Source organism: Coccinella septempunctata, chromosome 1 (assembly GCF_907165205.1).
Source record: "Coccinella septempunctata chromosome 1, icCocSept1.1, whole genome shotgun sequence".
In the NCBI taxonomy this organism is placed as follows: Eukaryota; Metazoa; Arthropoda; class Insecta; order Coleoptera; family Coccinellidae; genus Coccinella; species Coccinella septempunctata.
Genome location: NC_058189.1, coordinates 5,784,050 through 5,809,625, shown reverse-complemented (window position 1 = coordinate 5,809,625; position 25,576 = coordinate 5,784,050). Strand labels below are relative to the sequence as shown.

General features: G+C 33.5%; 3 protein-coding genes across 9 annotated transcripts in view; 1 reads left to right on the top strand and 2 right to left on the bottom strand.

Annotated features, from left to right (window-relative positions):
* The window catches only part of LOC123319905 (E3 ubiquitin-protein ligase MYCBP2), a 149,621-nt gene that overhangs the window by 98,722 nt on the left and 25,323 nt on the right, over nucleotides 1–25,576 (bottom strand). The gene's annotated exons all lie outside the window — the stretch shown is intronic.
* LOC123319880 lies at nucleotides 444–1,928 on the bottom strand. Of its 6 annotated transcripts, none has more exons than XM_044906965.1 (4): nucleotides 1,466–1,928; nucleotides 1,262–1,415; nucleotides 758–885; nucleotides 444–704 (listed from the first exon to the last, which is right to left on the bottom strand). In XM_044906965.1, the coding sequence occupies exons 1-3, from the start codon at nucleotides 1,673–1,675 to the stop codon at nucleotides 878–880; spliced, it is 372 nt and encodes a 123-aa protein (XP_044762900.1). In that variant the 5' UTR covers nucleotides 1,676–1,928; the 3' UTR covers nucleotides 444–704; nucleotides 758–877. The 6 variants fall into 6 exon arrangements, with proteins under 6 accessions (XP_044762900.1, XP_044762891.1, XP_044762865.1 ...); XM_044906956.1 differs by having other exon boundaries at nucleotides 444–691; XM_044906930.1 differs by having other exon boundaries at nucleotides 758–877.
* On the top strand, nucleotides 4,672–24,466 carry LOC123319864. Of its 2 annotated transcripts, none has more exons than XM_044906885.1 (3): nucleotides 4,672–5,037; nucleotides 18,654–18,889; nucleotides 23,181–24,466. In XM_044906885.1, exons 2-3 carry the CDS (start codon nucleotides 18,704–18,706, stop codon nucleotides 24,390–24,392), a joined length of 1,398 nt encoding a protein of 465 aa, XP_044762820.1. In that variant the 5' UTR covers nucleotides 4,672–5,037; nucleotides 18,654–18,703; the 3' UTR covers nucleotides 24,393–24,466. The 2 variants fall into 2 exon arrangements, with proteins under 2 accessions (XP_044762820.1, XP_044762828.1); XM_044906893.1 differs by lacking the exon at nucleotides 4,672–5,037 and adding an exon at nucleotides 16,650–16,743.

Below are 25,576 nucleotides of genomic sequence, written 5' to 3'. Positions count from 1 at the left end.
AAATTACATACAGTTCGAGTACAATTCAAAAACTCTGAAGTGAAAATTAAGAAATTTTAATTACAGCAATTCGATAGCGAGTTACGAATAAGCATGATCCATTATTTGTGAAGCAGTGAAAATAATGCCACAAATAATATTGTCTTTTTTTGTATATTTCATTTGATCATCTCTAAAAAATTATGATTCGTACATACCGACAGTAAGTCACTTTGTATTATAATTGGAAAGGCTCAAAAAATCTGAAATTAATTTCCTACTGAGGAGTAAAAGAAAAAATGTCTCGCTATTGATAAATGTGCTTCATTATTGTTATGTTAGTATTTAGCTAAGATTTGATCATCTCTCTCTGATTAGTACAGAACATACTTATATTTTGTATTATGATTTGGAAAAACTTAAATCAGTTTCATTCTAAGGAGTAAAGGAAAAAAAAGTCTTGCTTTGATTAACATGCTTCTTTATTCATGTTAATATTTAGCTGAGGTTAGTGCAACGGGGAACCATACAATTCTGCGTATGATACAAGAGCTCAGGGAAAAACCTCAGAAGAAAAAACCCTGCCTCCCCGTGTTTACAAAAAAAAACCAAACGAAATTAACAGGAGATATTCAATACTGAAGGACATCTTATCTTGATTCTTCCATAAAGGGAAATTAGAGTCTTCTCCGAGGTGGTTGAAATTCAAAGTCTGAAATAGAAAGCTGTACAAGATTGAAAATTAATTATGTGTCAAATCAATTAAAAATTGACCAACCTCTTTCAAGTATGGCCTTAAAACCATCCTTATACCAACATGTTGCAATAGAAAAATACATAAGGACTCTTTCAATTCCAATTTTCCTCTTCTAACATTATTTAATTATCTCATTTAGATCTAGAATACTCAAAAAATAAAATTCAAATGTACATCAAGCTTCTATAAATTATAGAAAAAATACTTCCTTTTTGAAATTTTTTTTATTACCACTACCTTGAATCGTACTTTTATTTGGTGTTAAAAAACATGCTTTATTTGTCGATAACCTTACAACCTTCCATTATATCACCTGTTAGTTAGTAGATTTGAGTAAATGACATGCAGTATTTCAAAAGAAACTGAAAAGGCAAAGAGTCTTCTTCATATTGATCTGGAATAATCAAAATAAGCTACATTTACACATCATACCAAGCCCCAATACATTAGAAAACATACATTTATTCCATAGACAATAAACCTTTTGACTCCACCAACATGATGTGCAACTTGACTACTTCTTACTTGGGAAATACAACTGTTTCTCTATTTTTCTTTTTCTGCTGGTAGAAGCATTATTGCATTGCAAGTTATAAGCGTCTCTAATAATTTTTGCAATGTTACGAAGGGTACCCACATCCAATAAACCAAGCTGCATTCTAGCTTGTTCTAATACAATCTATAATAAACTATGAAGAACCATATGCATGAATCATCACAAAGACTTACATCTTTTGTAGTAGAATCTATTGGATCATTTGTAATTTGACTGGATCCACCTACGACACTCTGGACATCCATTTCATAAGCAGCCCTACTTGTTGATGGTTGACATATATATAAGTTGTTGTCCTCATCATCATCATTTACAGTTCTCACACCTAAAACAGAATCGCTTCTCTCTGCGACCAGAGCAACTGCATGTATATGTTTACACATGGCAGCTTTTATAGTAAACTCTGCACATTGACATCTAAACCTATGGATGCATATTTTGCACTTAATGCAATATAGAGATGTGCAATCCTTATCACACAACTCATTATATGACACAATATAAAATTTATTACTCACGGATTCCGATGGTACTCTAAACTCACCAGTTTCTAAGCATACTACTTTATCGGTCAGTCCATTTTCTGCTTTCGAATGAGCTTCTCGGTTAACTCTGGCCTGGTATTGATTGGCAGAAGGTCTTATGAGGTTTTAATAATGAATCAATAATATGTATAATAACATAACATAACAGTGAATACATACTTTTCCCCATCCATGTTCAAGAATCTATTTCCTGAAAGCTAAACTACAAGTTAAAAATTGAAGCAATGAAAATTGCTTTAATTTGAAGAAACTCCTGAAATACAATAGATATGAATTAGAGCAATAAAAATTGCTTTAATTTGAAGAAACTCCTGAAATACAATAGATATGAATTAGAGCAATAAAAATTGCTTTAATTTGAAGAAACTCCTGAAATACAATAGATATGAATTAGAGCAATAAAAATTGCTTTAATTTGAAGAAACTCCTGAAATATAATAGATATAAATTAGAGCAATGAAAATTGCTTGAAGATATTCCAAATATATTCTCAAAATATTCAGTAGCAGCTTTCAGAGCACAAATGTTTGGGCAAGTAAGCAACTATCAGAACAATTCAGAATTGAATGGCGGAAAGAGTGGAAAGACCGTTACAAATTCTTCAAGTTGAAGAATACGACAGAGACAGAGACAACTCCCACTCTCCCTCTCTCTCTATCGTTGTCGCATGACATGTGCTGTTTCCTGATTGGTTCGCATCAGGGAGAAATTAGTGTATGCTGAGCGTGTCAGATTAAGATACTATATATGCCCCACAGGTCTCTGATATAATAAACCCATGTTAATCTGACAGTTTGCGTGGTGGGTCTAGGCGTAGACTTGAAAATGGTAAAAAAGATTTCTCTTCGAGCGTGTCAGATTTTCAGAGGATATGTTAATTGGACCCAAAAGAAGCTACTTTTCAAGGGACTGACAATTCGGACGTTACACAAGGTCACAGCGGTCCTTTGAAAATGCAAAAAAAAATCGTTACTTGTACATATTCCAGCGTGTCATATTTTGGTACAGATGGTTAATATCAGTGTTGCAGACGTGTTCACCCATTAATCTGACAATAGTCAAGGGGGGTTTTCTTAATCTGCCAGTTTGAAGATGATAACAAGGCATTTTTTTAAATATCTCCTTTCCTATACCTCTAATCTTTTCTGTACCTATTCATTATGGAAGTTGTAGATGAGAAAATTCTATACAACTTTTGTCTAAAACAATTTTACATACTCTCAAACGTTCTCGAGTTAGAGGGCGATAAGGGCTAAGAGCTTAGCCACACACGCGAAATGCCAAGGTCAGTCTAATGTGCATTCATCGCCGTATATCTCGAAACCGTTCAAACGTAAAAAAAATTGCTTCGGACAAAGTTGTTATGTTATTCGCTACAACTTTTATAAGGAATGCAAAAACAATTTGAAGCCCAGGAGAGGAGATAATTAAAAAAAACTGATTTTTGAGACCTTTATGGCCAAATTTTATTGCTTCGGCTTGCTGAAACTGTCAGATTAGATTTTTTCCGTTAATCTTGAATCATTAGCTTCAATATAAGAAAAAAAGCTATCGCGCTCGAGAATGTACAAGTGACGTTTTTTATTTGCAAGTTTGGCGCCCTCCCACATAATTTCGTCCCGCTCAAATTGTCAGATTAAGAGAATATATACTTTTGAACATATAATTAACCAAATAAATCTCAATCTGACACGCTCGAGCATGTACAATGATCGTGTTTTTTTTACTATTCTGACAGGCTGTCCTAGACAATTCCCCTTATAACAGGGCCGATTTTTGGTAGAGGTACTCTACAGGGTCCAAGGTATCTCCCCTTATATTAATCTGACACGCTCGAGTGAATCCCGAATTTCCCTCTTGGGCTTCCCAACTATTGATGACAACTTGTTTCGCTACGTTTCAAACGTCTCATAAGTCATTTTCAAGTCATAAAAAATACAAGCTACAATGCTAAAGTATCGACAAATTTCTTGTCATATAAAGTCCTCTCTTCCCAAAATCAGCCGAATTAAATTGCGGCAAACAAAAACTTACATATATAATATTAGAGCACGTTAATCTGTGCTTCTCTTAGAATAAAGAATCATGTTCTAAGGTGCGTCTATAATAAGCCGACAAGTTACTGAAAAATTTCACAATTGTCGCCACTGTCTTGTAAGAGTTACAGTAGAGTGTAGAGCAAATGGAGACATGGTGCCATCTTCATTCTGATAGTTGCAACTATCAATTGAGTTGGATCTCGTTTACTGTCAGGTGGCACTGGGATATATTAATACATATTAGCATCTACTGGCATCGAATAATAGGGCCACCAATTCGTTTCATTGGACTACACTGTTGTTATCTCCCAGATTCAGCAGATTTTCATTGAAATATCTTCTTATAGTGAAGTATTGCAGTTTTTGGATTAACTGCACTTACTGCACTTGTGTACTGCACTTACACAACGAAGCATTTTTGAGGAACTACCCCAACAATTCATTTTTAGAGTCATGTTTATCTAATTCACGTTTATTCATGTACCTAAGTAGATATATGGGCAGAAATTTCGCTGTTTGACCATATACCGACTTAGGGGTGTTAGATCCTTCGGAATTGTCTGGTTTCTTCTGGCATTGACTTGAAATGATTATTTGAACAAACTACTACTATAATTCCTGTACTTTAGGACAAAAGATATGAGGGGGAAGAGGAAAATGTAAATTTTCGTGTTAAATCCGAAACGAAGATGCTTGATAAATCCTATAACCATCTTAATTACACGTGGCAACACCGCCTGTAAAATAAGTACAGCCGCACACATGCTTCGGCATGGATTACGCTCCTCTTACTCGTTAGTTCAAATGAACAAATTACTATATTGTCGCTCACCGGGTACGTAAAATATCGAGCGTGCGAGAAACGCAACGGAACGATTTTCCGTCAGCATATCGTGCTACCCTAAGTGCATAGCGTGCGAATTTTCCGAATGCGTTGCACGAGCTGGCGCGCTTACTTCAGTTGAAAAAATACGCGATGTAGGTGCGTTGTTTATCTGTGAGAGAATTGAAAAAATTGTCACCTTTGTATCGCGTGTAGATGCGGTTGGTCGAGCTCGATGATGTAAGTGAATGATGAATGGAAGTCGGAGTTCAAGGAAGATCAATTTTTTTTATATCCGATAGGTATCTATTGGGATTTCCCCGAGTTATTAGATACATGTGAGTGCAATTTACCTAGGACCTTCGATAAAATTTGTGCCATTGAGGGTATATTAATAAATCTTTTGGGTTTCTGCGGGAATCTTCATTAAAATTAGAATTTAATTCATATGTAGTTGAAATTTCTTGTATGTATATAAATATTACATTCCAACAAGGAATATGTGAGAATAAGGTTGATTCTGAATTTTCCGCAATAATTAAAAAAAAGTGTCATCTTTTAAACACATATTTCGAACCTTAAAACACTGTGTCATCAATACTTTCTTGAAATATGATTCTTCGTAGGATTCATGATTCAATTTCCCACCCCCAAAGTAGGTCAATTTTGACGAAAAGCTGTGTGACCGATAAAATTATCATAACGAAAACTGAAAATTTCGGGAGTTCAATTTTTTTCGAGCTACTTTGAACAATATTGACAATAATAACCCACAATAGATTCCAATTGTTCGTCTACCGGTTCATCCGAATTGACGGGTGTGAGATTTCATGTACTCAAATAAACAGTGCGCGTCAAAATTATGGAACAAATTCATTTTTTCAGCAGAAAAATATTTGGCAACAAAATCCTGAAACAGGTCAATTTTTATTTCACTTTTACCAAATTTTTATGCATTTTTGAAGGATTTTTGTTGCTCCCTTTGCCATCCCCATCAACCCTCTAAATTTTTTGAATGGGGAAATGTGGTACTTTTTTGGCAAGGTCATTGTATCTTCTTTACAGGCGTGCAGTTTTTTTTTGAAAATTAGTTAGTTTAAAGAGATTTTCAGTATGTGCACTTTGACATGGCTCATTTACTTTGAGATGATGGTACCTGATGAAATTTGTCACTAATTTTCAAAAAAAAATAATTTTTTCTTGAAAATTTCTGCACGCCTGCGAAGAAGATACAAAGACCTTACCATAAAAACATGACCCACTTTCCCTATTAAAAAAAATTTAGAGGTTGGATGGGGATGGCACAGGGTGCAACAAAAATCCTTCAAAAATGCATAAAAATTTGATGAAAGTGAAACAAAAATTGACCTTTTTAAGGATTTTGTTGCCAAATATTTTTCTTCTGAGAAAATGAATTTGTTCCATAATTTTGACGCGCACTGTATAGGGTGTTTACTAGCATGAATATTTCGTGAAAAATCATGAGGTCAAGTTTTACGTTGATAAAATTGAAAGAGCAACAGATATTTCGTTGAAATTTCTGTATTCATTTACGCCTCATTCATGGTTTTACACAACACTACTGTTTGTTTTAGTGGTATTTTGAGGGGTTTCGACCCCTGGTAGCAAGCAAGGAAATTTGTAGCTGAAAAACTCTTTCTCTGAAGCCTTGCATTATTTGTCAGGCAAATGACCTCATTTTGCAAAACGAAAGAAGAAGAAATTAATGCATTCTTACATAACCATCTGCGATAAGTACAGGATTTCCAATAAAAAAAGAATTTTAGTCTATTGAATAATCATACTGGGACAAATTTTTTGCAAATATTTCGGAAACATCTGTAATAAGGTACCTAGATATATGAAAAGTTATAACAGGGAGGTGTTAACTTTGGTTATAAATACTTGTACAGAGTTTGTCTTTGACTCATATAAATATTTTAACAGTACATTCTTGAGGTCGAAAGAAACACTTGTCCTATACCATTTTTTTTTCGATTCGGCCTGATAAAAAGATAGTTTTGGTTTTCATAATGAGCTGTGCCACCCCTGGAAAAACAAAATTACGTTCAGAATAACTTGCTAAATCTATGACACTACACATCTGTGGATCTTTTAAAAAGAGAAACCAAATTTTCGAAATTCACAGATATTTTTTATTTGCGAACATCAAATTACTCGAAAACTGCGCATTATACGAGAAAATATGAAGAATACTTTAGTTTTACAAAACCCTCAAATATTCATTAGATCATTAGATAGCGTCCAAATTAGTATCAAAAGTTATGTTCTTTGAATTTTTGGTATTTTCATGGTACATAGTAATGGTCATAATGAGAAAACTGAAAGACGTTGGTGATATCTTGTGTTCGAAAAAGATTCATCAAATAAATGAAAAACTATATTTAAAAATTCATTTCATTACATAAAACCGTTTGTGAAGTAGAACTGAAAATATTTTTTTTATGGTTTTTCAACAGCCTTTATCTCTCAAACCAAGCCGATTCGGAAAAAAATAGTGAAGGAAGAAGTGTTTTTTTTACCTCAAGAGTCTACTGCTACTATTTTTTGAGTCAAATTGTATAGCCTGTATAGGCTAAGAGTATAATAATGGATATAAAGGAAAATTAAACACATCAATTAACAAAATCTGGTAATGAAAAGTTTGGGGGATTACCAACATTGATTAGTATATCCAGTATAATGAGGCGAGTTTACGGAACAGAAATTACGCTCGAAAATGTTTTTTTCATCAAAATTTGTGAGTTTCTCTTTCGTGATTCTCAAACTGTTCGGCAGAACAGTTGGTTTTTATTCTAGGTAGTCCTAATGTGTCCTCGTCATTGATATTTTCCTGAAATACTCATTTACACATTTGCATCTGCAACCCTTCATTCATTATGTACACATAAGTAAGAGGTACATATTTTTTTTTAAACGTTGAAAAAGTTGAGAATGTTCGATCGTATTAAAGGTTTAGCAAGAAAAGGTAAAAAATTACCGAGTGCAAAAGAAATACATGATAAATTTTCTAAAATCAAGTATGTACATATATTATCTGGAATAAATTCAACACAAAGTAATTAAATTTGTATCTAGTAACATGTGAACTCGTGAACCGACCGACTTTTTTGGAGTCGGCAAAATAAAAAATATTTATTGATAATAACTTGACCTGTCTTTTCCCAGCATAGACACCTTGTTTCTACAATATTCACTGAACCAGTCTAAAAATATACAGATGAGAATAAAGATAATGCATTCAATATAGACAATTTGGACATCCAGTTCTCCATAACTGAGTGATACGCCACCCATTATGTCAACGTTGCAAGTTTGTTATTGAAAGGCGATATCTCGTTCTCATCGTAAATAAAACTAATGACCTACGATAAGTAATTGAGACACATTCGATTGACGTTTCCCAAACACTCCATCCAAAACGAATGACCTGGATATTTCTAGACTCTATATTTTTCGAAGTTAGTGATATCACCGACTAATTTACTTTTGATTCCGAGCCAGAGTACAGAGTTTCATTAAAATAGAGGTTACCCCGAAAGGAAATTGGATGATGCTTGAGGAAAATATCCATTTCATAAAAAAATTCATTGAAAATTTTGCGATGTTCGTCGTCAGCCACGATATTATTTGACTTAACAGGGAGCTTCCTAATTAAATAGTTCCAGAGTTATGGAGTTGAAATTAATTAATGCTAAGTATGAACACGCAGATTTGCAATTTAAATGAATGAATTAAGCAAGCTGAGAAATATGAAATTTTTTTATTGAATTCGTGACTATTTGTTAGATATGCGAAACTTGCCATCAAAATAAACTACTACCACCGGTTGTTCTCTCACGAGATAATTTTCGTTCTTTTCATTTTAATTTTACATGTGGCTATACCAGGTTGAAATGGAAAGAAGATGAGAGAAAGTACTGACATGAATTACTTACAGGATTACCCTATAATCATCCATTTCGAAGTTCATTCTTGAAATCACGAAAATTGCATCGACATGTTAATAAGTTATTTTTATGAAAATTGCATGACGAAAGAATATATCCTTTGAGAAGGTGCAGCTTTATGTCGAATGAATAAGAGTAAAGTGGTTACACCTATACTGCATTTTGAATTAGTTTGTTGAGGCGTAAAATTTCACTTCGTGCATGTATATATGTTTTCTCAACCATTCTATTCTCTCCAAAACAGTTACCTCTAAAGGGTGAATCTTGGACTCGTACAAATATCCCAGTCAACCAGAAATGTAACAGTAAGTCGCAGGGAGTACCCAAAAATATCGCATTGAAGCGCTTCTTCGAGAAGTTTCATGGATGTACTTAAGATTTCACATTGTGGACATTAACGTCCGCATATTGTTAAGTTTGCGAATTCCTCAAGTTTAGATCCCTAGTGGTTGCATGTAACATCATATCGGAATGTTCCGATGAAGTGAACATAGCTACTATTATGCGACTTCTCTCTGTTGATATTTTTGAAATATTGAATCTGTGATATTTTTAGAACGTGAAATGATGTGTTGTGAATAAATTTCGATGAACTCTACCCAGAGACTTCTCTAAGAAAAACTTTCAGTAACTGTCTGAAATGTTCTATTTATCAGCACGTGGTCTCGAGGTTAACTCATAACCTAAATCCCGCTATGCAAAACGTGGTGTGACATGTTTCGTTCTGTGACTGCGTTGTGTTGAGAGAATGAACAAACAAAATCTTTATGAATGAATTTTTAGAATAATTTTTTTAAACGAGCTGTTCTATTATTAAATTTCGTTTTAGTTAAGTGTTACTTGACGTTGATTGATTAATTAACGTGCAGTAAAAGGTGAGTAGTTATATAACCTATTGAAATAATGACTACATCATGATCACTTCTTGGCCCTCTTATCCTCCCCATTTTTGCACCTTTGTAACGTTCAACTTTCAACATACCTCATATGAATTTAGGTGATACGTAGCATTCACAACCTTCAAAATCAAACTTGGAATTGATTTTAATCATCGAGAGAACTTCAAATTATTATTTTAGATACTGTGCTGGAAAAAATCACCTTCTACTGTTGTTAGATTTTTCATGACACTCAATTCATTACTATCAATACAGCTCTGATTTTTTCTTCTTCAGCTGGACCATGCCGTTCCTGAAGTGGAATGAAGATTTATAAAAAGATATATGTTCTTTATTTTATATATTTGGATTTGTATGAAACATATTAATCTCTAATAAAAAGATATCAGTAATTCATATAGTTGTTCAATTTCCCTTTTGAGGATGAGGCAGAGGGCGAAATATATGTAGGTAAGAGTAAAGAGTAAACACAGGGTACAAATGAGGCGTTCAGAGCTGAAGAGGCCCAAGCTACATTTTTTCTGAAATTGAGTTTACGAGTATATAAAATTTTGATTCATTTTCAGGCAGTTCTTACTGTTAATTCAATTTCAGAAAAATTGTAGCTTGGGTCACTTTTCCTCGGAACGCCTCGAATATAGAGTGCAAATTGATTGCCACGATGGTAATTATCAAATTGAACATGAATATAACTTCAATAGAGGATACACTTTGGTAGTTTATTCTGTCAAAATAATCGTTCCAAAAACCTCCAAAATGAGAAGTCGCAAAGTTGCTGTCTAGGGTGCTTTTTTTACACCTACTATGTGATGTACTGGGTAATTACCCGCGATATGCGATGTTGCGGACATTAAGCACTCTCCAGTAAGTACTGGTGGCCTTTTTTTAAATCAACATTGTGAAGTCGCATTTCCACAATGGTAATTCCCAACAACTTCCCTGTGACTGAAACTGGTTGACTGGGATTTCAAGAGTAGATTCTTGATGTCAAAAGGAAAACTTTTTTCCTCTACTACTTTTTCCGAATCAGCAAGGTTGAAGCTACAAGGTACAAGCTGTTGAAAAACCATTAACAAATTTCTAGTTATATCTCACAAACGGTTTCATCGAATGAAATGAATTTCGGAATATATATTTGATGAATCTTTTTCAAACACAAGATATCATCCACGTCTTCCACTTTTCTCGTTATGACCATTAAACATATACGTACCATGAAAATACCAAAAATTCAAATAACCCAACTCTTGAATCTTAAGTTGGACGCTATACAGGCTGTCCGTAAACAAGCGCGAAGGACTAAGGGAGATGATTCCTCGATGAAAATGAGCAGGAGTGGTACCTATAAATTTTTTTCGTAATCGACCTCCCTTACAAGATACAGCCTTTGGAAGGCGATGACGAGTTGACAGTTTTTAATTTTTTTACGGGTTCTAAAAAACACTGAGTCATAAAACTGTACATATGAAGCACTTAGTAGATGTTACTCACACTGGTATATCTATGGGAGATGATTCCCCAATATAAGGGTCCTGTAGCGTTCCTCGAACAACTGAAGAATAGAAGAATCATCACTTGGAAGACTGGACCTGGTCGAAAGGCCCTCCCAGTCAAAAGCAAGATTTGGCTATTATTAATTTGAGTACTGAAGGCATTTCTAACGAAGAGGGTGATCCTCCACCAAGATCAGCAGAAGATTTTTGACGCAGAGATGATATTCCTCCCAATGCAATTGAAAAACAAGTTATGTACCTATGATTATTTATTTTTTTCTTCAGTCATCATCAAGTCTTGAAATAAGTTTGGATGAAGGCTTTATTATTCGCCTTTTTTCTCGTTTTCTGCTCTGTTTCTTTGTTTCAGATTTTATTTCGAAATGGAAAGAGGATAAAGAAATTTTTATGTCAATGGAAAGGAAGCCCTTCAGTATTTAAAGCTTATTCTGTAAACAAATTTGTCATCACTACACTTCTCACGGGGAGACAGGGTTTTTTTACTGAGGTTTTTCCCTAAGCTCTTGTATCATACTCTAAATTGTATGGTACCCCGTTACACTAACCTTTGCTAAAACTCATACATATGCTATATTGTTTGATAACTAAAAATGTATTGCTGACATTCAAAAGAATATATATATATACTCACACAATTTTTTTAGATCTCATAACTTTATTTTTAGGGGTTGAAAATACAACCCCTTCTGATTTTCTTTTAATAATTGTTCTTGTAGGATATATTTTCGAAAAATTAAATTCTCTTATTCCCATTCAATTCTGGAGAAAAAAAATCTCTTGCAAAATATCGATACAGTTGATAATTTTCTCGGAATAAATAAAAACTTACAAGCATTATACGGAGGTATTTTAGCGGAATGTAGTCATTCTATGGAACACTTATACGATGAAATGGAATGAACAGTGATCAGAACTGCATGTAAGTTTTAATTTATTCCGAGAAAAGTATCGACTGTATCGAAATTTTGCAGGAGACTTTATTTCTCCAGAATTGAATGGGAAACCATAAGAGAATTTTATTTTTCGAAATCTATCCTACAAGAACAATTATTAAAGGAAAATCAGAAGGGGTTGTATTTTCAACCCCTAATAATAAAGTTATGAGATCTACAAAAATTGTGTGACTCAGTGTTTTTTAGAACCCGTAAAAAAATTAAAAACTGTCAACTCGTCATCGCCTTCCAAAGGCTGTATCTTGGAAGGGAGGTCGATTTCGAAAAAAATATACAGGAACTACCCCTGCTCATTTTCATCGAGGAATCATCTCCAAAAGTCCTTCGCATTTGTTTTATAAAATAAAAGTATTCTTCATATTTTCTCGCATAACGCGCCGTTTTCCAATAAGTTGATGGTCAAAAATTGAAAAATATATGTGAAATTTGGAAAATTGGGTACTTTGGCTGAATACAAGTCTGTTTAAAAGATCCACAGATGTGTAGTGTCCCAGATTTAGCTAGTTATTCTGAAGGTAATATTGTTTTTCCAGGGGTGGCACTGCTCAATGTGAAAACTTAAAATGGCTATATCTTTTTATCAAGGATAAATCGGCAAAAAGGGTATGGAAAAAAGTGTTTCTTTTGACCTCATGAATATACTGTTAAAACATTTGTTCGAGTCAGGGACTCACCCTATATTTTATATATTTATGCATTTTGCTTCTTTTAAATGTCATTCGTTTATTAGATTCCGAATAGTAATAATCATAATATAGAAATATTAATTCAGGTGCAGAACGGTAAGCGGAAGACATTTGGTCCAACCGCACCATGTTCAATAGTTTTTAAATATGTATGATCTTCTACTGAGCTTGATTTGAATCTAATTGAACACTGCAATTCATTTCTTCCAAAGGAGTTGTTAGTTGTTTACTTGATCTACACAACGGGAATTACAATCAGTGCATTCATTAGGTACTCTTAATAATTTTATTCAAAGGACATACTATGAGCTTGAAAAAACTTTTATGCATCTATCCATCAGATGCACAAATCGAGTTGTGATGTTTACACCTACTCAGTTAAATAACCCGAGAATTTTAAGTGATGATTAATGCCTTTACTTTTCATACTCACGTTACAGTAAAACATTGCTCTGTGGTGAGATTAAAAAGGAAGAACTACTTGATTTAATTATTCAATTGACCAACGGAACTTTTCTTTTCCTGTTTAAAGGCACAATCTCAAATCAAGCAGGCAAAGAGAATCTGAAATCATCTCAGGTCGAACTGCAGTGAAATGAATTCGTAATTACCCTCCTATTTTGATCATAAGAAAAAAAATTATGTATATGTAAACAATTATTGTTTGTTATTGAATTTCGGAAAGTTTACCTCTGTTAAAAATAAACTAGATATTACTTATCGAGAGCTCAATGCACTCAAGTTTAATGTTTCCACCTCTCACATGCATCTGGGGAACATTTAAATCGAAAGTCAACTCAAACAAACCCTCTGTTTATTTTTCAACATTCCAGAATATTTTGAAGGCGGGTATGTAAACCTACTTTCTGTTTCTTAATGTGGGAATAGGTATTTGGTATTGATTGAAACTAGTCTACAGTACAGGATGTTCCAAAATATCCAGCGCACATATCATGGCATTGTTCGGATCATTTCAAACCTTGAAACTCTAATGAAAAAAGGTCTAATCTAATTCTGTACAGAATTAGAATTCTCTGCAGAAATACAATTTGGAAGGCTGAACGGTGCATTCATTGAAAAATATTTCGAATGCCTCACAACCATTGTTTATTTTCAAAATTTATGTATGTCTTTCCTCCCCAAAATGTAAACAAAGAAAATGAACGACCTTGACAATTTATTCCCCACAATCATACTCAATCATAAAATACGTATTGTCATACATTATATTAAACTCAATAGTATTCTATAATATGTATAGTTGCTATTATTTTGAAGGTGACATTTTTATGCCTAAGATATATGAGGCAATCTTCCACAATTTCCTTCAGTCGAAAGGAATACTAAAATTTTCATAAAATTAACAGCAATGATTGTATAGTTCAAGACATCATCATTGAGTTCAAATGCATATTCTGATTTATGAGCATTTTTAACATACATATTTAGAAGGCAAAAGTGTAAATGCGATGACTTCATTCACCTCGGCTTGAATAAATATTGTAATGTAAATATTTACTTTATTACGCGTTAGATCCATCGATCATATTTTTTCTTTGTTTCCACAAATAGAGATTAGGAAATTGGTGGGATAGCCTAGAGGAAGAATTGAGCCGAGTTGAGCGCTTAGAAGAGTAAAATCCCAAATATTCTTGACTTATTTTGGTTAAATATTTTCGATAGGATACGATCTGATACCAAAGATATTCTTAACTGTCAAGGAGCACGATTAACAGCTAACAACTAAGACAAATATACAGGGTGTTTTCAAAGATTTTTTTGATAGAATTCAAAAAAGCCAAGATGGCTGAGATACAATCCCAGGAAGTTCGACAAAACTTATTGAATTTCAATGATGACTCCGGCATCGCAGAAACGAAACAAAACATCAACATATGGCTGGACAATGAATGGTTCAGTACCAAGTTCATCGGAATAGATGCATCAGGTCGCTTTTGAGAGAATCAGAATTGATCCTGCAATTTAGGGTGAACAAAAAATGTAGAAAATTGAGGCAGTTTCTTGAAAATGCTCATGTTGGTTATGTTGAATAAGTGCTATGATGTTTCCCCATTTCATCCCATTTTTACGACGATTGTCAGAATGTTCGAACAAAAAGATTGTGATGCCCATTGAGAAAAAATTCGTTAATAATTTAGACGAATTTCATTGGTGAGATTTTGAAGTATAATTCTATTTGTCACACTTTCCTAAATCACTTCTGTCAGTTGGTATCGAAATGAGCCATTTCATAAAATCGTGTAAGTTACTAAAAAATAATGATAACAATTCGGCAATCCTAAGTTTCCATTTTCATTACCACGTAAATATCGAACGAGTCAATATCCTAAACGAAACCACATGGTCGAATCAGGAGATAAGTTTTTTCCCACTGCTTTGCTATAATTTAGCTAACGAATGTCTAGGGTCGTAGTAGGATGTATTTCAGTAATCATTTCCAATTTTTTTTCACCTTTGTCATTTTGAAAGTTTTGTATAGGTGACCAGTTCTACCTTCTGTTGAAAAAAGCCTCACCTTCAAATACACCCTGTATATACAGGGTGTAAATTATAATAGTTGCTAACAAATTTAAGTTCTCAAAACATAGTGTGAGTATTTCATAATTAGATACAGCTCCCAAAAAATTGGGATATTTATAATGAATGGCACCCATTTCTGGAAAACTCAGTATTTTCATGTGAAAAAGAAAGGCTTTTTCTTATCCACAAATTATTTTTGATCGACCAGCTTGTTTACTAATTGAATTAAGTTTTTCTTCAATCTCCAACGAATTTACAGAATATAATGCAATGCGGCGAATAAGAAAAAACTTATATAGCGAAATATCCTTAAAAGATCCTTTCATTTCAAGAGTTTGTGAAAGAGTACCTAAATGCGATGTGGGCATTCTACGAAATGTTGAGTCCGCCCCTGGCATTGAGTACAGTAACTACATAATGAAGAAGAAGAAATAGTTACAAACTGTTGAAAAGATCTTTTTATGCCCTGGAACCTCCCAAACAAGAAATATACTATGTCCAGTAAATCATTCGTTTGAAGTCATAAAATTTCGAATTACATTTTGTCTTTAATAGGCAATTCTGAAAACAGAAACATAAATCTGCATGGCCTCAATAATAGACCCCACTATAGAATAAAAAGAATCCTAGAGGACGGATGTCAAAATGACATTTTCTTTATGAATTAGGAAAAAACTTGTGAAGATTAGGTATTAAGCTTTTTTCAACTATGCTGAATTCCCTAGCTCGTTTTCTGCGTTCAATTTCAGATAGAGGATTGACAAATAAAGGTTCCTTCTTATTCAAAAATAATGGGCCAAAATGATTAGAATGAACAGTAACCAATGGTAAAAGAAGAAGCTCATCTGTCGTCAAAGCTTTTCTTGGTAACCACTGGAAAATACTCGATAATATTTTATATAAAAATTGCTACAGCCTTCAATTAGACGAAATATGATTGAGGGGTGGAACATAAGAAAACATTCTGAGTATTTTGTGAATAAGCACAGAATCTGTACGCCTCATTTTCTGGAATTAAATATCTTCTGTCGTATATACCCGCAATATCCTGGTTTCGCTGAAAGAAAGGATATTCCCAATCCCAAACAGTCACAGAGTTAGGCAAGCAACTACATTGATTCATGAGAACTTTACCTTGATCTATTTAATTTCTGAACTAAAGGGTAACGGCATTGGTTATCTTATCAGAACATCGATATTTTTCGATTGAAAACCGCGTTCGAGTTTCATGAAATCACACTTCTTCCGTCAGATGTTAACGTTCCTATAAATTGTGTTAGGTTAGATGAAATAGCCATGGTTGTGCCTGATATCGGCTGAAATAGATGTTCTTATCTTATTCGCGATCCTGAAAGTTATCGCTCTATACAAACAAGATTGCATAAAGTATTAGGTTCATGTGAGTTCGGATTGTTCGGAATAAAGTAGGTAGATTGTTTTACCGTGCGTTTGTGTGACGTGCGAAAGGATTAGGAGGAAGGTATGAAAAATATAGTTTTAACTCAGGTGATTTCGGACATTTGCATTTATAAAATCCTTCAAATGAAACGCAGTTCGAAAGTGATGATTTTGTCTAGAATTTGAATGAATGTTCAATAGGTTACAATAGCATTTATCCAAGTCAATATACATGGTGAGTACAAATATTTTAAAAATAGATTCTTGAGGTCAGAAGAATCTTTTGAACAGAGTTGTATTCAGCCAAAGTACCCAATTTTTCAAATTTCACAGATACTTTTAATCAAATTACTAGAAAACGGAGCATACGAGAAAAAATGACGACTTTTATTTCATGAAACGTTAAAATATTCATAAGATAGCGTCCTACTTAGTTTCAAGAGTTGGGTGCTTTGAATTTTTTGTTTTTTATGGTACGTAATGGTCATAATGAAAAAACTGGAAGACGTGGATGATATATTGTTTTCGAAAAAGATTAATCAAATAGGTAAATGAACGACTATATTCCGAAATTCATTTCATTTTATGAAACCGTTTGTGAGAACTGAAAATAACATTTTTCTTTCGGCCTCAAGAATCTACCGTTACAATATGTGTACGAGTCGAAGACTCACCCTGTATACAACATTCGAAGAATGAGGATTTCCATTACATCACTGAAATAACCAACTGAACAAATATTGATAGACTCGAAGCAAGCTCTGTTATGACATAGGTACTCGTAGATGTAAAAACCTCTTACCTACATTCACCTGGCAGATATGATTCACCAAGGTCCTGCTCAAATTTAGTATGGTAGTTGGTAGTATGGTTAAATATTCAAAAAGTTAACTTGATAAATATGTGCAAGCCAAAACATGCAAACCTTTTCAATAAATATTGACACAAATCACAATTGACTTTTACCAATAAATTTTTGTTCGTTTAAAGCTACCCTATTTGAAAAAGTAATGTAGCGACATATTTCAAACACGTTTTCAATCTAAAGTTTGTGTTTTTATACTTAGGTTGAAACCTATAAATTTTTTTCGAAATTGACCTCCCTCCCAAGATACAGCCTACGGAAGGCGATGACGAGTTGACAGTTTTTAATTTTTTTACGGGTTCTAAGGAACAGTGAGTCATAAAACTATACAAAGGTAATATGAAGCACTAAGTAGATGTTACTCACACAAATTTTTTAGATTTCATAACTTTATTATTAGGGGTTGAATATAACAACCCCTTATGATTTTCCTTCAAAAATTGTTTTCGTGGGATAGATTTTCGAGAAATAAAATTCTCTCATAGTTCTCCATTCAATTCTGGGGAAAAAAAGTCTCTTGCAAAATTTCGATACAGTCGATACTTTTCTCGGAATGAATAAAAACTTACAAGCAGTTTTGATCACTGTTTTTTCATCGTATGTGTTCCATAGAATGACTACCACCCGCTAAAATACATACATCAACTCTTTGCCTCATAGGCCTACTAGTATACCTATTGCTGGTAAGTTTTTATTTATTCCGAAAATATGCAAGAGAATTTTTTTCTCCAGAATTCAATGAAAAAGCATAAGAGAATTTTATTTTTCGAAAATCTATCCCACAAAAACAATTTTCGTAGGAAAATCATAAGGGGTTGTTATTTTCAACAGCTAATAATAAAGTTATGGAATCTAAAAAGAATTGTGTATGTAACATCTACTTAGTGCTTCATATTATGTATTGTTTTATGACTCAGTGTATTTTTGAACCCGTAAAAAAGATTAAAAACTGTCAACTCGTCATCGCCTTCCAAAGGCTGTATCTTGGAAGAGAGGTCGATTTAAAAAAAAAATTATAGGAAATGCCCCTGCTTATTCTTATCGTGGAATCTCCCTAAGTCTTTCCCCATTTTTTTACAGACACCCTGTATATTCCAACCATTACTGACTGACATTCTTATTTTCAGTATTCACGCTGCAGTACTGACTTCGTAACGTGAAGGATGTAGCTTCGAGAATGTTATTTCTCATAAATGTCATAAGCTGGGTGTGGATAGCAGTTTTAATATCATCGAAATGTGTAGCCATACTAACAGGCAACAGTCAATCTTACGAAGACATCACTTCTTTGCCGAAATATGGCTGCCATTGGACAGGAGGTAGCAATTCAATGGTGAACTGCACATGCAGAGAGGATGCTGAGGTAATAATGAAGTGGTTTATGATATATTCTATTGAATAATATTCATCATAGTAAGGCAATACCTATTTCAAATAATTCGAATTACATCTGAATTAAATTCCATTATATTTACGTTTACGGTATACGTTGGGAGACAAACACAACTGTTCGAAAGAAATACAAACAATATCTGAACGTTCTAGCTCAGCTGTGAATGAATGATTTTTTGTTTTATATTTTGTGCCTGATTTCAAGAGTTCGTTATTCAGAATAATGAAGCTAGGCTTTTGTTACAATTAAATTATTCTTGTGATGCTATGGTTCTGTTTCATTTTTCACATACCTTACGTGTATATATGATCAAGATATGAAATTGAATAAATAATGGATTAAATAGTTTCCCACTACTGAAAGACAGTTTCGAATCCGTTTTGTTACTATAAACAAACGTTATAGGAGTAGTTTATGAAGACGCATTAAACTTTATGACTTCAATATTATTAGCATTATATGACCGTGCTGCTCGTATGATAAAAAAAAATGTGAATCACCTTCAGAAACAATGATATCGAATTAGTCACACCAAGAAAAACAACAGTAATTCATCATTCGCCCAACATCCTCGCTTTTTGGAGACAATTTTCATAGATTTGAGTGCATTCCGAAGTTCGACTCATTCGTCATTTTTTTCTGGATGCACCTAAGTAGTGAATATTCTTGACGTAATTTCATTCAGAAGATTCGCCCCTAAATTTAAGATGGATTTCATAATCCATTTTGTAAAATATGAAATCTTTGATATTCTGTGGATTCACAAAAAACATTTATTGATCATTGGGTTCTTGAGATCTTAATTCAATATCGAAAAACTCCCCCTTTCGAAAAATCGAAACTAATTGTTGCTTTGATAATGATATCTTCACAAACCTTTTAGGGCTTTCACTCCCAATCTCTGAAACAAAATCAATTAAAAATGAAATCAACGATTTGCTCCTGCGTGAATTCTTGCACTAATTTGTCAGGAGCAAATTAACTAGAAAAAATTGTTGCCTGACAATGAACTCAAAATAAATAACGTTGAAATTATAATTCTTCGTAACGTTTCGGAGTCTATATCAGACTCCTTCATCAGACGAAAAAATCTACTTTTGAAAATCTTCTGGAATTGTCGCTTTTTGTCTGACATTAATTGTCAACACACAGAAACAGAGACTGCACAGAAACGTTGATTCATTTAATTTTGAAATTACCGGATGACAGTTCCTTCTTTAATAAATTGATCCAAATATGATCTATTCCTACCGAACAATTTGCCAAATTATTATCCTGATCTAATAGAATACACGTAGACTCTTTAATTTTTCGTTTATAATGGTCTGGTTCTGTCATTAAAATTTTTGTGTTGTCCCAATCCATCATGTGGTCTCCCGTATTAGAACAAATGTGATCTGCGATTAGCGATCGATTAATTTCTCTATTTTTAATATTATTTTTATGTTCGCGTTTTCTTATTTCTAGAGGTCTGGACGTTTCACCTGTTCTTGACGTCAAGAACAACCAAATTTGTTGAATGTAATTCCTTATGTTAATGGCCTTTCAGAAAAAATAAGAAGAATCGGTTCGAAGTTCAACATACGAACTGTTTTTAAAACGCAAAATGATTTAAGATCTATATTAACAAAAACTAAACCTTTGAACGAAAAACAAAAATCAAAAAATTGTATTTACAACATACCCTGTATTTGTGGTAAAACTTATACAGGTGAAACGTCCAGACCTCTAGAAATAAGAAAACGCGAACATAAAAATAATATTAAAAATAGAGAAATTAATCGATCGCAAATCGCAGATCACATTTGTTCTAATACGGGAGACCACATGATGGATTGGGACAACACAAAAATTTTAATGACAGAACCAGACCATTATAAACGAAAAATTAAAGAGTCTACGTGTATTCTATTAGATCAGGATAATAATTTGGCAAATTGTTCGGTAGGAATAGATCATATTTGGATCAATTTATTAAAGAAGGAACTGTCATCCGGTAATTTCAAAATTTAATGAATCAACGTTTCTGTGCAGTCTCTGTTTCTGTGTGTTGACAATTAATGTCAGACAAAAAGCGACAATTCCAGAAGATTTTCAAAAGTAGATTTTTTCGTCTGATGAAGGAGTCTGATATAGACTCCGAAACGTTACGAAGAATTATAATTTCAACGTTATTTATTTTGAGTTCATTGTCAGGCAACAATTTTTTCTAGTTAATTTGCTCCTGACAAATTAGTGCAAGAATTCACGCAGGAGCAAATCGTTGATTTCATTTTTAATTGATTTTGTTTCAGAGATTGGGAGTGAAAGCCCTAAAAGGTTTGTGAAGAGATGCAAAATCCTCCCAAAATAAATTTCAATCGATATTTGATAATGATATGTTGATAAATCAAGGTTCGCCATGAAAAGTAGGAAAAAAACCGATTTTCAATTCGTTTACACTCTCTTTTTGTAGACTTTTTTCTGAATAGCAGCCATAATCATGAAGATATAATTTTCAAAATAATACTCATCATCAGCCTATTCCCTCCAATTCGACATTAAAATTTCGACGAAAAGTTCATTACGGAAACCTTTTTATAACTGGATCACGCGGGCTTTTTGAAACATCCTGTTCAGATGGAAATAGATTCATTTCAATTTCGATATTTATAGGAAACATTTTTCAAAACAGTGGCACAAAAAAGTTAGAGTGGTGGATAACTATTTATAATCTATTACAAATATAGGAGCATTGAATTAATCAGTAGGTAATGATTTGGAAGTCTACTAAATTCAAGTTGAAAAAAATATTGCCTGTGTATAACACTCTTGATGTAAAAACTGAATATACAGGGTGATTCTTTGATTCCTACAAATATTTTAACTGTATATTCTTGAGGTCGAAAGAAACACTTTTTTCCTATATCATTTTGTCAGAATAACAAGCTAAATCTGTGACACTACACATATGCGGATCTTTTAAACAGAGTTGTATTCATACAAATTATCAAATTTTTCAAATTTCACAGATCCTTTTTAATTTTTGAACATCAAATTATGCGGAAACGAGTTTCAAGAGTTGGGTTTTTTGAATTTTTGGTATTTTCATGATACGTAATCATAATGGTCATAATGAGAAAACTGGATGACCTCGGTGATATCTTGTGTTCGAAAAAGATTAAACAAATAAATGAAAAACTATCCCGAAATACATTTCATTCGATGAAACCGTTTGTGAGACAACTATTTTTAATGGTTTTTCAACAGCCTGTATCTCTTAAACCGAGCCGATTCGGAAAAAACGGGAAAGGAAAAAAGTGTTCTTTTTGACCTCAAGAATCTACTGTTAAAATAATTGTACGATTCAAAGACTCATTCTGTACATACAGAGTTACTAAAAAGTTACATACAAAAATTCATGTTTTCGGTATAGAAAAATGCTCAATAGTCGATGTCTATTTTAAACCCGTTTGTAACAGCCGAAAATTCTCTGGAGAAATGTTCGCTACAGAATTTTTGCAAGGAAACGGCAGAAATTAACTAAACAGTGAATTCTACCGAAATTACTTATGTAACTGCAGAGAATTAACGGTGCATGAATTCACGAGTAGGTAAATACTCTAGAGAATTTTCGGCTGTTGCAAAAGGACTTTAAACTACAAAATTTAAATGCATAATTGAGACTTTTGTCATGTACGATCTTCGAAGTTTTTTTGAATGGCAACCCTAACATTTAGTGCAAGAAATGGACTAACCTAACCTAACCTAACCTAGCCTAACATTTAGTGCAAGAAATGGATTGAGTAAACACCTTTGATTGCTGTGGATTATTTATTAATTGATGGGCTTCTTTCATCAACCGATGAACCCTCTTTTCATTATTGGGATAAAATGAATTCGAATTTAAATTTTTTCATGTATTTTTTGACATAAACTCAAATCATATTTCGTTTATTTTTGTAACTGAGTCTTTGACACTGCAGAATCTTGAAGTGTATGCCATTTGAATCAAAATACTTGATATTAAAATCCTTGATGACTGTATCATCTCCCATTTCTCTACATTTTTTCTACAAAATATTATAGTAAAAATACTGAGAGATAAGGATTTTTTGTTTAACTTTTGCTCACTCTGTATTGTTGAATTTTCGAAGTAGCTATTGGTTGGGTTTAACATGAAAGTTCATTTGGGATTTCCAAATGATCAAAAATTCAAGTAGAAAGGGATGTCGTTTGCCAATGAGACCTTCACATCGTCTAAAATGATTTTTCTTTCTAGGAATTTTCCATACATCACGGACAAATTCCAGTGTACGACACCTGGGGTATCCAGATCAACGACTGCAAGAAAGTCATATTCGATGGACATTCTATAGAAAATCTGCGGAACTTGAGACAAATCCACCTGAAAAACATCCCCTCCTTGAGTCTCCTACCGGAAAGCTTCAGTTGGTTCGGATATCGAGCGACATACGAATCAGACGACGAGGCTGACGATGAAAACAATATACCCTCCTTGAGTATTTCGATGGATAACTGTGTCATAGAGAAAATATCCCAACATTCCTTCAAAGGCAGAATAAAGGATATAGAACTGAACAATTGCCACGTCAAGGATATGGAATCGTTCTCCTTCTCCTCGCTACGCCAGTCTGGGACGGTTGTACTCAGGAACACCACAATCGATTCCTTGAAACCACAGGCTTTCAAGCTGTTCACCACCAAACAACTCATCTTGGACGGTATTTCCATCGAAGATGTACCGAGCAGAGCTTTTTCGAATCTAGTGATCAAAGAGAAACTCCAAATCTCCAATTGTCGGTTTGGAACTCTCCATTCTGGGTCTTTCATGATAGACGGGCCCAAATGGTTCGAAGTAGTGAACTCTAACATATCGGTTTTAGAAGGTGAAGCCTTCACTGTGAAAGTTAAGGGTGACGTTCTGTTCAAAAATAACGTTATTGGTGTTTTGGGTCCAGGTGCTTTAATGAAGATCGTTAAGAGCAAGGATTTGGTGCTGAATACAGCTTTGTTCCTCACGATAGACTCGAACGTATTCTCTTACCTATGGAGTAACTCTCTCGAGGTCAACGGTCTAATCGCAAAATTTGTTAACCTACAATTCAACGAATCTTGCAACTGTGATATATTCATGAGCAATTATGCTCTGTACAAGGAATTTTTTACTGAAATTAAGTGTTTAGACGCTGAAGAGTATATCTCGATTAAGGACTATGAAGTACAGAAATGTACAATGTTATCCGGACATACCACCATGATAGTCGTAATAGGTGTTATATGCGCACTACTGTTAGTTATGATAATTATTTTATCTCTGTATTACCACAAAGTTTTCAAAGAAGGAAAATACGGAAAAGACAACGCACCCCAGAAGAATGTAAGTCTGATAGTGCCCGATGGAAGGACCTATAGGGAGACGGAAGTGCACGTGATATTGGAGACAGCGGATCTCTTGACTACTGATCTATGATAGTTTTAATTTTTCGATTGTTGCTAGTCCTGTGAATATTTATGCATAAAAAGATAATAAACTATTTGATCTCATATCATGAAGTTCATTTCATGAGAATGACATAGCGAAAGCAATAAAAATGGTTATTTATTGTGCAACCAGATACAGAATCATCAAAACAGCAACTGTACAGTAACTGTATATCAAAAACTGCTTAAAAAAAGATTTATCGATACAGAAACTGTGCAGTAACTGTATATCAAAAATTGCATTTCCGAAATGCTCAATTAACCATACAGAAACTGTACCGGGTGGGCAAAATTGGTGATACTTAAGAATTGTTTAATCAGATAACAGAAACAAACATGGTTCAGGTTACAGAGATCATAGGAAGGTATATAATTCTGTGTTAAGGGCAAGATAATTTGAGCTCAATGATAACTTTAAACTTGTGAACTACAACTTTTTAACCCAACGAGATTGAGGAAAATGAATGGCACATTACGGTCGTCTTTTTTCGAGAAACTCATAATGCCATCAACTGCATTACTCTATCTTCTTTTGTTTTCGAGTTATAGGCCAAAATTGAAATTTGGGTGATTTCAACTTTGGTCGTTATCTCCGTTTCTGTTTGTGCTAAGATGTTGAAATAAAAACATTATGGAGACACTTTTTTGATAGCAATCCAGTGGCTTGCTATGATTTTTTCCAACAGGTGTATTTACTGAGCTATAACATAAAGTTTCGTTTTTTCGTATGAAAACCGTAGTTCAAAATAACTCAAAAAGAATCGCCGTTTTAAAAATATCATAATTCTCCCTAGGTCTTTCTAAGTTATTTGAAACTATTGTTTCCATAAGAAAAAACTCATCTTTATATACAAAGGATTCAGAATACACTCAACAAATTCGGGTATCCTTTAAGTTTCCATCACAGTTTAGAGAATAAAACTGAACCATATAGTTGATTATGTATATCAAAAACTGCATTTTCAAAATGCAGAATTATCAATACATCAACTGTACAATGACTGTATATCAAATACTGCATTTTATTTATAATGCAGAAATATCAATAGAGAAACTGTGCAGTCACTGTATTTATATCAAAAACTGTATTTTTAAAATGCAGTATCATCAATACAGAAACTGTACACTATATGTATTTCAAATACTGCATTTTTTAGTGCAGTTTTTTAGTTT

Coding starts and splice junctions, on each gene's coding strand:
- LOC123319880 (XM_044906930.1), bottom strand. CDS start 1,675: ATGTGTAAACATATACATGCAGTTGCTCTGGTCGCAGAGAGAAGCGAT. Junction 1,416..1,465: donor TAGATTCTACTACAAAAGAT/GTAAGTCTTTGT, acceptor AGTTTATTATAG/ATTGTATTAGAACAAGCTAG. Junction 878..1,261: donor GAAACAGTTGTATTTCCCAA/GTAAGAAGTAGT, acceptor TGAGTATTCTAG/ATCTAAATGAGATAATTAAA.
- LOC123319864 (XM_044906885.1), top strand. CDS start 18,704: ATGTTATTTCTCATAAATGTCATAAGCTGGGTGTGGATAGCAGTTTTA. Junction 18,890..23,180: donor CATGCAGAGAGGATGCTGAG/GTAATAATGAAG, acceptor TTTTCTTTCTAG/GAATTTTCCATACATCACGG.